The 15,724-nt window shown below is 42.0% G+C and overlaps 1 protein-coding gene across 1 annotated transcript in view; it reads left to right on the top strand.

Moving 5' to 3' along the window:
• LOC124556548 overlaps positions 1-15,724 on the top strand; it is a 376,152-nt gene that overhangs the window by 225,594 nt on the left and 134,834 nt on the right. The window contains exon 2 of the mRNA XM_047130505.1: positions 10,052-10,086. Within this exon, the coding sequence (XP_046986461.1) occupies positions 10,053-10,086 (34 nt within the window). The 5' untranslated portion in view covers position 10,052. The remainder of the gene's footprint in view (positions 1-10,051; positions 10,087-15,724) is intronic.

Raw genomic sequence — 15,724 nt, 5'->3', positions numbered from 1 at the left:
TATTACTTTCTGTTATACTACTGTTCCCTCTATTTACCTACGGCGAAATTTTAAAATTCAGAATATGGGCAGCAAACACATTAACAATGTTGGTGTGGGGGTTTCGAACACCAGCCTCTGAACCAGTATGTTTTATTCGAAATGTTGTGATATTGCTTTACGGTGAAAACGTTTAGTTCCGCGTTCTCACTCTAGACAGTCCAATCGGACCCGACTCATCACCGTGTAATCATCTGCCAATGGCGTCACTAGATGCGTCAGGGATGAACATGTGGTCAGCTCACTGCTCTCCCTATCTTTGTCGGGTTACTCGACCTCGGAGCCGCTACTAGTCGGTCGAGTGACTCCTGAGTTGGCCTCACGAGGCTGACTGCATTCCGCACCAGTCCTCCCACCAAGGGAAGGTCCATGCCAGTACTGGGAATCGAACCTGGGTCTTCCTCATGACAGTCAGCCGCGCTAACTCCTTTTTTTTGTCCATCCTCCCCTTCTAGCCTAGGCCTGGCCTCTTCGCTATTCATAAGTTTGTCTCTGAAAATGTTAGATTTTCAGTAAATAAAATTCTTCACGGTTTGTGATCGCATTGTCAACTATAAATTGGAATTTTATAGTTGATAATGCGGTCACAAACCCTGAAGAATTTTAATGTCTGTGAGAATGACCGCCCGCATCTCGTGGTCGTGCGGTAGCGTTCTCGCTTCCCACGCCCGGGTTCCCGGGTTCGATTCCCGGCGGGGTCAGGGATTTTCTCTCCCTCGTGATGGCTGGGTGTTGTGTGCTGTCCTTAGGTTAGTTAGGTTTAAGTAGTTCTAAGTTCTAGGGGACTGATGACCATAGATGTTAAGTCCCATAGTGCTCAGAGCCATTTGAACCATTTTTTTTGAGAATGACCGTGGAAGCCTACGTTTACATGTTAGATTTTCATTCATGCACAAATAGTATTATTAATGTTCTTTTACTTTGTTGTTGTTTTTGTATATTTGCTATTTTTACTTCTGATTTCTCTTTATAAGAATAAAGAAAATAAGTCCTTCTTCCCCCTGAACATCTGAAAACTTAATGAGATTAAAACAAACTAAGAGAGGAGTCAGTCATCTTCTTTTATGAAGGATTTAAAATATTGCTTCCACATACAATTTAAAATATTATAACAAAAAATACTTCTATTTTCTGAAGGTAAAAAATACTTGAATATGAATTGCTATATCTTGCATCTGTTTCTGTTGCTTCTGTTTAGCTAAAACATAAAACCTTTCTTCTTGTAAAAATGAGTAAAAAATGAAAAGGAAGAAAAACCGTATTATGAATCTTAATTCTTCATGAGAGTTTGTGACAGACGTAGTTATTTGATCTTGATTTTTTTCTCCCTTTTTTTCTGAAGAGGAACAAAGCATTTTTCTTGTCTTGATATCCAAAATCTATGAAGTCATTATCAATTTATTTCTTCTATTACCTTGTTCTGAAACGTTTCCCATTATGATTCTATTTAAGAAACATGTATAATTACATGAAATGTATTCGCAATTGCGAACATGGACGACCATCAGCCGTATAATTGAATGACGATAGCGAAAAGTAGTGCCTGACTGACTTTAAACCAGATTTCCTGTTTATCTCCAGCGGTCGTCTTACCATTTCCTTTTTCATCATTTGATCTAGGTGGATGTCACATGACACACCTGCAAGTTAATCGTTGAATATTCTACTCTTTTTTTATTTATTACGGAAACTAGCAAGTCCTCTGACTGAACGCGCTGAGCTACCGTGGCTGCAACATTAGGCTAGCCGAGTACGACTCATGAGTACACACGGGCTTCTATATGTCGTGAACCATGTTTCAACAACTTGCACTCGTACATCCATTATGCATCTTCACGTACATGGGAGACATTTTGATTTAAAGTCACGTGCCCGGTGTCATCAGATAAATACGATATTCCAGTGCCTGTGTTGTTCAGGATTACGATGCTGTCTTCCTGGGAACGTGCATTCAGCCGTTATGGAATACATGAATTGTATTCGCACTTACAAGTATTGACAAGCATCAGCTGTATAATGGAATGACGACTTTGAAATTGATGCCTCAGCGAGACTCGAACCCGGATTTCCCGTTTATCACGAGCTGAATTGTTCTTGCACTTTTCGTGCAAGTTAATTTATGGTGTTGATTCGTGAGATACACCCAATAATTTTCTTTGCTCTTATTTTCTGCCTTCAAGATGTTAAGCCGGCCGCGGTGGTCTCGCGATTCTAGGCGCGCAGTCCGGAACCGTGCGACTGCTACGGTCGCAGGTTCGAATCCTGCCTCGGGCATGGATGTGTGTGATGTCCTTAGGTTAGTTAGGTTTAAGTAGTTCTAAGTTCTAGGGGACTGATGACCACAGCAGTTGAGTCCCATAGTGCTCAGAGCCATTTGAACCATTTTTGTTATGCACTGTGTGCTCTTTTATCCGGTTTACAGCATTTCATTTCGTTGTGGGAAGACGTTAGGCGAAGTTCTGTAAATATAGTCGCTAACTTCTTTTTGAACAGACGCCAAATGTCGTTTACGCTTTCACACACAAAACTATGTTCTTCTCTAAGGTTTCGTAATTTACACATGGGCATAGTATGGAGTTTAGAATTAGTCGGCATTTTTCTGTTGATTGCAGAATACCATATTGCTTCCACGCTGGATGATAAGGGGGTCGTGGAGGTTTTTCCAAATCGCTGGCCACTCATAGTTGGGGTATCTCTGTTCAACGAAATATCTTTTCTTGTTTTCCCTTATTTCCCCGTAGACGTCTTTTACAATCATAATCTTCTGCTTTAGTATTCTCGAGGAGATGTAACTATGATCGACTAAAAGTTTTTAAAATGACAGGAACCATTAGGCATACGGTGAACGTCTATTGGTGGCTGGCAGGTGCTATTCCATTCAGCAGGTGGACCGTTAAGCCATTTCCCACAGCTCGCACATTTTGCACAGGTACAGCGTCCGGCAAAAAGACCACCTGTAGTTGCAGAGGTCGCTGCGTGGGTTGTGGTGGGGACACTGATGTGGAGGGGGTATCGATCGATAGCGGTATACCTGCCATTCCCAACAGGCGCAATGAGTGTAGCGCAGTAAACGCTGCGCAGAAGCAAACGGGTTTCATCCATTGTGCGCATGACGTCAGAGAGGGACACTTTGCGCCCAGATTTTTAAATGTTGGAAGCTGTGTGATTTCGAGACTGTTGTGGTTTTCGCTTAGTTACTTTTGTGTAATGAATGAATGATTTGCAAATGAAAGTGTTTTGAGTGCGTGCAGGCAGTTCCAGGTTGTCTTGCTGTTGGTTGTAATTCTCACAAACGCACTACAAAGGGACCAAAATAATGCTTCATGCTTTCCGTCGTGTTTCAAGTCTGCAGAAGATTTGGCTGTAAAAATGCTGTATAAAAGACGCTGTGAATGTTGCAAATGTCAGAATATGCTCTCGTCATTTCAAATAAACTAATTATGTTAGAGACTTGCGCTCGGACCGTTAAATTTACCGCGTCAACGAGTGCTTAAGGTTGATGTATTTCCATCGTGCAATTTGCCTTGTAATAGTAGCGCCAGTGACTGCACACCACTTGCAACATAACGTGAGGTGCAGAGAAGAAGCAAAAAGACTTTAGAAAAAGTTTCACCACAGAAGAAGAGTTCTGATAAATGCACATCTACAGATGAAGCTGTTTGTAATGATTCAAAGACAGTTTGCCAAATTCCGTAGCAGCATTACAGAGGAGAAATGCTCGTCTGAAAAACATGTGTATCAATTACGAGCACGTAATAAACATCTTCGAAGTTAGTTGTAGTAAACGAAACGACGTTTGCACCACAAATAAAGTAATAAAAACGCACTTGTGGCTCATGAAATTAATCGAATAGTCGGCAAAGTATTTTCAGCCAGTTAACTCAGGAGTTTGCTACAGGGATCAAAACGAGTTATATGGGTCAAAGAAGACATTTCCAAATCGATTACTTTGGGCATAGTTTCGCAGTAAAGCAACAATTTTCTCAGGGAAAATTTGGCTATCTTCTACCGGCAGTGTCAACCTTGCGTTTTTGGATAAACCAAAGATTCAGTTTCCAACAAGGTATTTTGAAGCATGTTTTAGGTCTACCTCCACATTTACATGATTATCCTGCAATTCCCAATTAAGTGCCTGGCGGAGGGTTCACCGAACCACCTTTAAGTTACTTCTCTACCGTTCCACTCTCGAACAGCGCGCGGGGAAAGCGAACAAATCTTTCCGTGCGAGCTCTGATTTCTCTTATTTTATTATGTGATCATTTCTCCCCATCTTGATGGGCGCCAACAAAACATATTCACACTCTGAGGAGAAAAATGGTGATTGAAATTTTGTGAGAAGGTCTGGCCGCAGCCGAAAACGCCTTTGTTTTAATGACTGCGACCCCAATTTGTGTCTCATTTCCGAGGCACTCTTTCCCCTATTTCTCGATAATACAAAACGAGCTGCCCTTCTTTGAGCTTTTTCGATTTCCCTCGCCAGTACTATCTGATGCGGATCCCACAACTACACAACAGTCCTCCAGAAGAGGACAGACAAGCGAAGTGTAAACTGTCCCTTTAGTAAACCTGTTGCGTTCTCTAAGTGTTCTGCCAATAAATCGCAGTCTTTGGTTTGCTTTCCCCAAAACATTATCCATGCGATCGTTCCAATTTAAAGTATTTGTAATTTTAAGTCCTAAGTATTTAGTTGAGTTTACGGCCTTTAGATTTGTGTAATTTATCATATAACTGAAATTTTGCGCATTCTTATTAGTGCTCATGTGAATGACTTCACACTTTTCATAAATTAGACTCAGTTGCCACCTTTTTTACCGTACAGATATCTTGTCTACATCATTTTGTAATTTGTTTTGATCATCTGGTGACATAACATGACGTAAATGACAGTATCATCTGCAAACAATCAACGACTGCTCAGGCTGTCTCCTAAATGACTGATGTTGATCAGGAACAACAGAGGGCTTATAACACTTCCTTGTGGAACACCAGATATTACTTCTGTTTCACTCGATGACTTTCCATCAGTTATTATGAACTGTGACCTTTGTCGCAGGAAATCACGAATCCAATCACACAACTGAGACGACCCTCCATAGGCAAGCAACTTAATTAGAAGTCGCTTGTGAGGACCGGTGTCAAAAGCCTTCTGGAAATCTGAAAATATGGAATCAGTTTGATGTCTCATGTCGATAGCACTCATTACTTTGTGAAAATAAAGAGCAAGTTGTGCTTCACAAGAACGATATTTTCTGAATCCTTGTTAGTTTTCTTCGAGGTTAGATCAGCTAATTCAAATGCTTTCTACAAATAAGGCACCTGTATAATTTCTTGAGTGAAAACGACAGTGTCCAGATATTAGTTAAATCATTTTAGAGTTGTGATGAATAGAAAATGAAAATAAGCCTTATATAGATCTTATTTACTCGTTAACACTTTTCTCAGAGTCAACTTAGAAAACTGCTTGTTCGTTTCGAACATCTACTTTGACAGAAAACTTCAAAAACAGACTATACTTTGCACTTTTTTTAAATTTGATAGATGCTTGAATATTTTTAAAATCAGTAGTGTCTGTTTAAAAGCTGGAAAAGTCACAGAAAGTAGGAGTAACGTTCTAGCGATAAGAGAATAGCAATTTATATTTTATTACTTTAGTAGAAACTAAAATACACCACAAATACACCGATCGCATAAATGCATGGCCCATATCTTATAGCGCTGTTCCCAAGGCAGACACTGTTCCTTACTGACGTCAGAGCGTCAGCCAATAGCAGCATAGAACGTTTATTGCCCAACCTCATTTTTCTATGGACCTTGGACGCAATGGCTTGGCTAGGTGACCATCGTGCGTTTATTGTTCAGATGTTCAAATGAGTGTGAAGTCTTATGAGACTTAATTGCTAAGGTCATCAGTCCCTAAGCTTACACACTACTTAACCTAAATTATCCTAAGGACATACACACAGACCCATGCCCAAGGGAGGACTCGAACCTCCGACAGGACGAGCCGCACAGTCCATGACTGCAGCGCTTAGAGCGTTTATTGTGGATGAGTGTATTCGTAAGCGTGGTTCTGTGATAACTACCCAACGAGCATTTCGCATTCGGTTCGAACTTGGCCGACATGATTCTGTTCCTAATAGAAAAACTATTCGAGCTACTAGCCGACCTCGGACAGTAACAACACCAGAAAATTTTGTGCGTGTGAGAGCGTCCGTCCAGCAATCTCCAAAGTGAACACCACTTAATCATACAGCTGCCGTGGGATTGCCTGATAGGAGTGTAAGAAGAATCCAGTACAGAGATCTTCACATGTACCCATACAAAATCATGGTTATCCAAGAATTAACTGAGACAGATTTTGAAACTCGCTGAGCTGTGTGTGAGGAAGTTCTTCAGAACATTTCTCCTGGCGTTGTTATGATTGCTGAACTGTGTGGCCGAGCGGTTCTAGGTGCTTCAGTCTGGAACCGCACGACCGCTACGGTCGCATGTTCGAATCCTGCCTCAGACATGGATGTGTGTGATGTCCTTAGGTTAGTTAGGTTTAAGTAGTTCTAAGTCTAGGGGACTGATGACCTCAGATGCTAAGTCCCATAGTGCTCAGAGCCATTTGAACCATTTGAGCTGTTATGATTTCTTCTGATGAGGCCCACTTCCACTTTACAGGTACTGTAAATAAACAAACTTCCCGCGACTTGGAAGCAGAAAACCCTCATTAACTTCACCAACGACCACTTCACAGCCATTGCTGAATTTGGGGTCCATGAATAGAGAGAAGTCTAGTTCCTATAAGACGGACCACAGGTCACAATTCTCGGCATTCTCTAGAAATTTTGAGAGAGTTGTTTCCTATGTGTCTTCTCTCCTCACGAGAAGGCATCGCCTGGGCTCCATGTGGGCTGCATATTTATGCGATGTATTTGCGGTATGTTTTAGTTTCTACTGAAATAATGAAATGTTTCTTGGGGGAGACTTAAAGGCTCAAGTGTACAAACATCGTCCCACAACCCTGCAAGCACTTAAGAAGGCAACCACCTAGGAAGTGACTGTTAATTATGGATAACTTCCGAGAAAGACTTCGTCGATGTGTCTATAATGGAGGACGCCATTTATCGGACATAATTTTTGAAATCAGCTAATGTAAAATAGTATACTATTTGTTGTTCACAAATAACAGTATTTTCTCTGTACCTCTGCTTGTTTGTAACTACTTTTTGAAATACAGTAGGTCTTTTTGCCGGTCCCTGTATAAGACCCGTTAACTTGTGGTTCACATCAGTGAGCGTCAATACTCCATTTCTTTTAGGGAGTGTTAGGGTGTCTAACTTCACGTCAAGAATTTGCCTTGGGTCACAAAGTTCCCAATCGCCGACAGGATACTTTTGGCTGCTTCTAAAGGTATAGGTAAAGCTTGTTCAACACAGGTACGTTTAAAAGCTGTGTATACATTGACAATGTTGTTTTTATGAAACTCATCGCTTTGCCTAAGAGTGTTTGCTTGTATAAATACTCGTATACTCGTTAGTAACTTTATGCAGCTGGTAGAATAGTATGCCTGATGTTACTCCTGAATTCAGTACTCAAATGTTTCAATTTGGATACTATTGTTAGGTGTCTTCGTGCATACCTATCCCTGTGCCTACGTTCCAGATAATGTATTTCTTTTTATTTAACTGAGTTCCAAGTGCAAGTTCATAACTTTTGACAATCTGCGGAGATTGCGTTACTTCATCTTCATTCGCAACTAGGGAGCCTACATCGTCTGCACAAGCAAAGCATATGATTTTCTCGTCATTTATGTGCAATACTTGTAGTTTTTGCGTGACTGTCGAGTCGACAGTTTTTGTTGCTATTGTGAATAAAGCCAGTGACATGACGCACCCTTGTCTTACGGCTGTATTGACCTCAGTAACTTTACTGAGCTGTCCGTTTATCATTATGTGTTGTGCTGTGTCTTAATATTTTTTGTATAATCCGCATGGCCGGCCGTAGTGGCCGAGCGGCTAAAGGCGCTACAGTCTGGAACTGCACGACCGCTACGGTCGCAGGTTCGAATCCTGCCTCGGGTATGGATGTGTGTGATGTCCTTAGGTTAGTTAGGTTTAAGTAGTTCTAAGTTCTAGGGGACTGATGACCTTAGAAGTTAAGTTCCATAATGCTCAGAGCCATTTGAACCATTTTTTATAATCCGCATGATTCGTGCCGGGAATCCCATCACTTTCACGCTTTTGAGAGAGTACTGCCTCCTTGACATGGTTGTATTTTGTAAGATTTCTTCCATCAGCTAGCTTACTTTCTGTCAATATTTTTCTATTCCCTCTGTTATTCTCACCCACGACATGATATTTTGATGGTTCTTCGCCACCTGTGGTATTCTGCATTTTCATCCAAATTTTAAAATATTTTCGCTCTGTCTTTCTGAATCCTTGTGTAATTGTCAATTGCTCGTGCGTCCAGGGTATACACATCTCTAAGACAGTTAAAATAAAGCTCATTGGCCTTTTTATACCGGAAGCTTTTCCCTCATGAGTATTCAATCAACATTTTTCTTGTCTTGGGCTTTGCATACCGCAGTTACCATATACTATGGTGGAACTGTGTGGCGGGAATCTGCTTTCGCATTCCTTCCGTATGTTAGTAAATGCCACGTGACATTCCTCATCTTGTAGATGTGAGGTGTTCACTTTCCATATGCCCATAGCTCGGTGAGTCTCTTGTTTTTGCTAATTAGCTGTGGCGATGTGCGCAGAATGATCAAAGAAACTAGTGAGCCGTACCTCAGACTGGAGGAATGGTTCTTTAAATCGTCTAAAAGGTAAACGCTGTCCAGCCTGCTTGATGAATGACCGCAATAGGTGGAGCGAGGCGCTGCATCTTAGGTATGTTCCTATGAGTCGGTCGTCTGTACTCGGTGTACTACACGCTCCAGTTCTACAGATTTGTTGAAATTCGGTGCCTGATATCTTGGGCTGATAACGTAAGCAAAGTCGCCTGTTAACATCATGTGATCCTGATGATTACTGAACACAGGAACGACCTCATAAAAAAAAAAAAAAATCCTCTCAAGTGCGCCATACGGTGCGTAAACGTTACTGGAGCGGGATTTAATAACAGCTGCTGCAAGTCCTCTTCTGTCTGCCAGTTTTTCATTTCTGTGACATGGATTTCTCACCTACGGGGGTGGACGTTACTTTATGGAGTGGCTGTCTAAACCCCTGTCGATGGCGAACCGTCTGTTAAATGGAAACTTTGAGATCAGCAGGGTTTTGTTCTCGAGATGAGCTCAAGCGCAAAACCAGTTTTTCCTTCTATTGGCGTTACTATTTCTGTTCACTTTGTCATATTCCAGCACATTGAGTTGATCAGGGAGCAAGTGATGCTATCTGAGTATTTACTTGACGCAACATTTTGTGGTTCAAATGGCTCTGAGCACTATGCGACTCAACTGCTGAGGTCATCAGTCGCCTAGAACTTAGAACTAATTAAACCTAACTAACCGAAGGACAGCACACAACACCCAGCCAGCACGAGGCAGAGAAAATCCCTGACCCCGCCGGGAATCGAACCCGGGAACCCGAGCGTGGGAAGCGAGAACGCTACCGCACGACCACGAGATGCGGGCCAACATTTTGTCATATAGAGTTTATGCAACAAGATGTTTATAATGAGACCTCTTTAGCTATTTACAAAGGTATATTAAGGGAGTAGCATTGACGTTTGCATATAACAAGCAGTAACAGTGATAAAGAACTTGGTAAATAAGTCACGTGACCTGCGTGAAGAACTGTGTTGACAACACACGCACATACTAATATTCTTCTAGGTGAATATAATATGAATAGTGAAACTGCGCATTTTCCATGACTTGAACATGGATTTTCTTCTACATTTAACTTCTTGTCGACAGTGAGGATTGATTAGTCACCCTAGCTCCTGCTATGAACATTTTAACGTGTACTACATGCATGTTCTGACAATGTAATACACTGATCAGTTATTTATTTATTTACAGGATGGGTGACGGAACTCTGCAAGAAGGACACCAAAGTAAGTGTTTTGCAGCTTATAATCAATTGCACTATATTTATCCTTCTTTTGTAGTGATAAGCATCTCCCGAGAGTGTAAATAGCAATTTCGCTGATACAGGGTGGTCAGAAACAGTCTGAAAGCCTTGTAAGGATGTTTAGAGGAGGTTAGGAGGTTGTATTGAGAAATAATTTTAAAAAATATAGGATATGTTACGCACTACCAATGACATAAATATCTCACATTTGCGAAGATGATGAAATCAGAGATGGCGAGCGTACATATAATCGCTTTATCTGTACTCAATTCGTAATGCGTGTGTATGTATCAGTGCACGCTTGTATTTAAAGGAAGCCTGTTCAAAAAATTCCGCTAACAGATACTGTGGAATTAGTTCTGTACATAGGTCAAAGAGAGTTTCATGTAGTATCTCACGCAGTTTCGCCGCAAAAGATGCCGTTCCTGAAATTGGTACTACTTGTCATGTTATGCAAGTGCCAATCATATTATGGTGTGGACAGATTTGCTCGTAAAAGTAAAGAATACCTAGCATGAGGATGTACCTTCTAAAAACACCCAAGAAAATTGCTCCGCTTCATCTCTAGCATTGCAGATCTAGTAAAGACATTTCATTTTTGATATGGAGTCAAGAGTGGTAAAAAGTATCTAAATTTTGGTAGCTGCATCCCGAAGTATTCAGTTCCGTTGTGGCAGCACCCAAGTGCGGACGTGTTGGCTGACCTCGCTTTGCGTGTGCCAGCCGGTGCCTGCAGTTATGTGGAACTTTCTTGAGCGTTGATTTATAGTTTGTGTTATGGAGCCCGAGTTAAGAAAACATACGATGCAGATCGCGTTCCCATGCAGGTTTCAGAAACCAAAAACGTTCAAAGTTGTTGGTTTTCTGTTCGATAATGTTGGTCTGAAAGACAAAGAAGTTTTTGGATGCAATATGATTTTCCTGGGAACGCCGTTTACCTCAGAATGACTGACAATAAAATGTGCCCGTGTCATCACTACAACTGTTGATGATCCAACTACAAATTATTGTATCAGCAAAGTATGCAAAGTTAAGATTTGGTGCACCAGATTAGTTCTACGATCTGTCCGTATTTTCAGTTTGCCACTTAAAATCGAACGTACACGGATCAAACAGTGGCTTTCCTAACATGATACAGTGCGACAGATCTATGACGAAACATGGACTGGTCTTCAGCACGTTAATGTCGGCAATGGCGTTAAAAAATTTAAGATCGAATTGCCAAGGCACATTCCTTCATACATAATGGTCTACCGGTTTAAAGCTCTTGCTGTTTATGATGGGCAGCTACATACATACATGGTCTGTGACTCCGATGATTACCTTAAAACCACTTGTCTACATGTCGAACCTTTGCGTAAATGAAATGAAATGTGTGTGTGGCTATGGCCTCCCGTCGGGTAGACTGGTCGCCCAGTGGAGGTCATTTTAGTTGATGCTACTCTGGCGACTTGCTCGTTGATGAGGATGAAATACTGATGAGGACAATACAACACCCATTCTCCGAGTGGAGAAAATCTCCGACCCGGCTGGGAATCCAATCCGTACCCCTCCATGGCATTCTGCTGCGCTGACTACTCTCAGCTATGGAGACCGACACCTTTCTGTAGAGAACATAATACCGTACATCCCGAATTTCAGAAGACAGGACAGCAACAGGTAGAGCAGGGCTGGCCATCATGTGCCAAACCGCACACGAGCCCGACGTGCGTCTCGCATGTGGGCCGACGGTCGCCCAGTCTCGGTTTTGCAAGTCCTTCTCGGAAACACACGGTCCAGTGCGACATTTCAGTTGGTATTGCGATGCTGCATTTTTTTTTTTGTTGATACGACTCTCTTCAGTTTACCAGAATTGTGGAGTCAAAGCTGTTACCTTTCTCTATTTGTTCCTGGTATGAGCGACGATGACAGGTCCAGAGGCTGTTTGCACAAACAGAGGCAGTCCAGTGATCTACCGTCACAAGCCTTTAAAAATGAATGGGAATAACAGAAGAGAGGGATGAGAATTCTCAATATATATTTTGAAGTCGCATAATCGACGGGAGCTGCAAAATTTCCTACGAAACAAAATTATAATACCATGCAGAAAGAATTTAAAGCTTTAGTTGATAATGAGATCGCAATAAACTACAACAATCGACAGACGGGATTCAGTGCTCTGTGCATCAAGAAGCAATTTATGCTAATTTAGCGGGAATGGAGCACGTGAAGAAACTGATCGTATGACTAGTAAAATTTATGAACTTACACACATTATGCCATTGTCAGTGGCCACAATTTTCGATGGAACTAAACGAAGAATATGGAGACTTTATACAGGGTGCTTCCGTAAGAGCGTGCAAAAATTTAAAAGGACGTAGAGGATGCTCCACTGAACAATTTGAGGAAGGGAACCTGGGGACGGAGAAGCCAGCTTAAGGAGATAATAGGAATAAAATCTCATTGCTGTGTACCTTTTTTATTTACATTAGTTACAGTTAACTGCAAATACCATTATTAACAGAATGAACGTACTATTTGTACTGTATCTAACAAAATGTGCTGAAACTGACGTCCATCAGCCTCAATGCAAGCATGGCATCGGCGAACATGATTCTGACGCATCCTGACAAAGATCCCTGGTGTGTTTCAAATCACACGACAGGCAGTTACAATTTTGGCAACTAATGCCAACTTCGTATCCACTAGGATCTCATGCACAAGTGACTTTAGATATCCCCATAGGAAATAATCAAGGCGATTCAGGTCAGGTGACCTCGCAGGCCATGGTATAGGACCTACCCTTCCACTCCAGAGACCTGGAAATACAGGATTGAGATGGTTGCGGACGCCCACACTGGAGTTAGGCAGTGAACCGTCACATTGTATCCACATCCTCTCATGTACAACGAAAGGTACGTTCTCCAACAACTCAGGTAGAACTCTTTGCATAAACCTTCAGACGGCCGGGTAGAAGATATGGCTCGTCCTCCTTGTTTCCTTGCACGAAATAAAGAATGTACATGCAAAGAAAAAAGCACAGAACGTATAAACTTGTACGCGTGTTTGTTGTAAATAAGCTAGAAAACAGTAATGCTAGACAATGCGGTAGCCAAGTTTACTTCCATGTCTCCTTAAGCTGGCTTCACCGACCCCAGGTTCTCTACCTCAAACTATTCAGTGGAGCATCCTCTATGTCCTATTAAATTTTTGCACGCTCTTACGGAAACACCCTATATATTACTGCAAAGCACATTGGTCAAGCCAAGAAGCATGCCTGTAACGATTTTTCGATTTAAATCCCGCTGTTGTTGAATTGTTTAAGGAGAAAGGAATGCAGGAGCGAAAATTAGAACACCCGGAATGGATTGCAGATATCGATTTTAAGAAGACTTGACTCTATACTGCCCACAGTACACTGCAAGATAAGGGGCAACTTATTTCTGATTTTGTGGCGATGAATTTAAAAAGAAAGTCGCATTGTAGAAAGGAAAAATTCTGTTATAAACAGTCCAGTTCCCTAAGCACACTGGCGTTAAGGAAAACAAGAGGTTTGAAGAATTCATTGTGGCCTTCAAAGAAGTACAAAGTAGTTTTCTAAACGTTTTGAGGACCTTGCCACAATCCTAGATCTGTTTTCGAGACGGTTGGCCATTTCAGATGAAATTATCTCTGTGCATGAGCAGATGTAACCGATTGATCTGCAGCGTAATTTACGTTTTAAAGAAAAATCCTTTTACGTTAAAACTGTCCAGTTTCTTCATTTCAAATCATATCTTCATGTGTACATTCGTCAGTAAAACATTTGAGCCCTGAAATGGAAAGGAGGGGGCTCAACCTTCGCGAAATAAAACGCTGTTACTCACAACAAGCAAGGCGTCGTAGTTCAAATTGACCAGTTAAAAAACTGACATGTTAAAAGCGCGTTTACTACATACCAGGAAGCTATGGACAGCAACCCTCCAACCGCCTCGCCGCGCAGGGTTAGGGTCCCCTCTTTCCCGTGTCAGTCACGATTATGTGGCAATCTGAGTGCGAAAATCTATGGAATTATATGTGTCTGCCTGTAGTTCGACAGCTTGTACTATAGAAAAATTATGTCTTCAGCGCGCCAAAAATAATTAAATAATGCTGAAAATTTGTTTTCTTTGTGACCTATGTTGTTGAGAAATGTGAAATATAAAACTAAGTCGTAGGCAGTGCGACTGCATTGCCATTTAAATGCAGCGCGTTCGCAGTTTCCTCCTGTTCCGCCCCCTCGCGCTCAGACAGCGGGCCCTGGCGATAGGGGAAATGTGAAGCCAGGCTCGCGATCCGAGCTCTTGGCCGCCCCTGAGCTACAGCAACATATTCGGAAACGCTTACCGGCTCTCCAGTGGCGAGCGTAGACGTTCCCCAGCCGACGGGCGCGGCACAGCCCGAACCTCGCACTTACGAATAACGTGATTGCAACAAACTGCTGGCTACCCAAGTAGGGAGTGCCAGTACACAGAATTGCGAACCCGCCATTCCAAGCAATACGACCAAAACTGCATGTGATGCATGGCCAAAACTACCATCAGAGACCAACGACTAGAAGTAACTGAGCTGCATCGAGTTCCACATAACTGTGATTTGACGTGTTCTAGTACTTCACTTGCAGCTCTTGTGGTGCTATACTCTGTTCGTCATTAGAATAAAGCTGATGTAAACAAACACAAGCTCGATGATGGTCAGAAGCCGTAGCACACGTACGCTGGCGTTATTACGCTTTTGGAAGTAGGTCCTACTTCTGTATTAGATGTATTATTACTAAGTTACATTAAACGAAGCTTTAGGCTATTCTAATGTATTGACAGCCATCAACGTTTTTCTTAAGATCGCTTTAGCTATGATAGTTTTTATTTCAACAATCGTGTACAGTCGCAGTCTCTGTACTATTGTTATCTGACTGTCGCGCTGTTAATACGCAGTAGCCGGCCGGTGTGGCCGAGCGGTTCTAGGCGCTGCAGTCTGGAACCACGCGACCGCTACGGTCGCAGGTTCGAATCCTGCCTTGGGCATGGATGTGTGTGATGTCCTTAGGTTAGTTAGGTTTAAGTAGTTCTAATTTCTAGGGGACTGATGACCTCAGAAGTTAAGTCCCATAGTGCTCAGAGCCATCTGAACCAATACGCAGTATGAAAACGGCTGAGGCTTCTTCCTGTGGAACAAGCATGTGGAACACGGTTAAAAATCCCGAGAAATTTACATAAATTTACAGCAAAAAATCGGCTTTGAATTTTTCAAGACAACGTATTTGATACAGTTGAAACACCACCGCGCGGTGGATGTTTAGCGGAATCGGTAGCGTAGCGGATAGCTGCTTTCACTGCAGCTGCTGGAGCGTTGGTTCAAATCTCGTCTCAGTCATAGTTTTCTTCCGTTCAGTTAGAAATACCTACATCTCTTGATTGTAAAATTCATTGCTTGTTTTTGTGAATATGTGCGTCTCCTTTTGTCTAACTACAGGATGTTTCAAAAATGACCGGTATATTTGAAACGGCAATAAAAACTAAACGAGCAGCGATAGAAATACACCGTTTGTTGCAATATGCTTGGGACAACAGTACATTTTCAGGCAGACAAACTTTCGAAATTACAGTAGTTACAATTTTCAACAA

This window comes from Schistocerca americana, chromosome X (genome assembly GCF_021461395.2).
Source record: "Schistocerca americana isolate TAMUIC-IGC-003095 chromosome X, iqSchAmer2.1, whole genome shotgun sequence".
In the NCBI taxonomy this organism is placed as follows: Eukaryota; Metazoa; Arthropoda; class Insecta; order Orthoptera; family Acrididae; genus Schistocerca; species Schistocerca americana.
The sequence above is the reverse complement of the archived record's forward strand: the minus strand, read 5'-3'. Positions and strand labels throughout refer to the sequence as shown.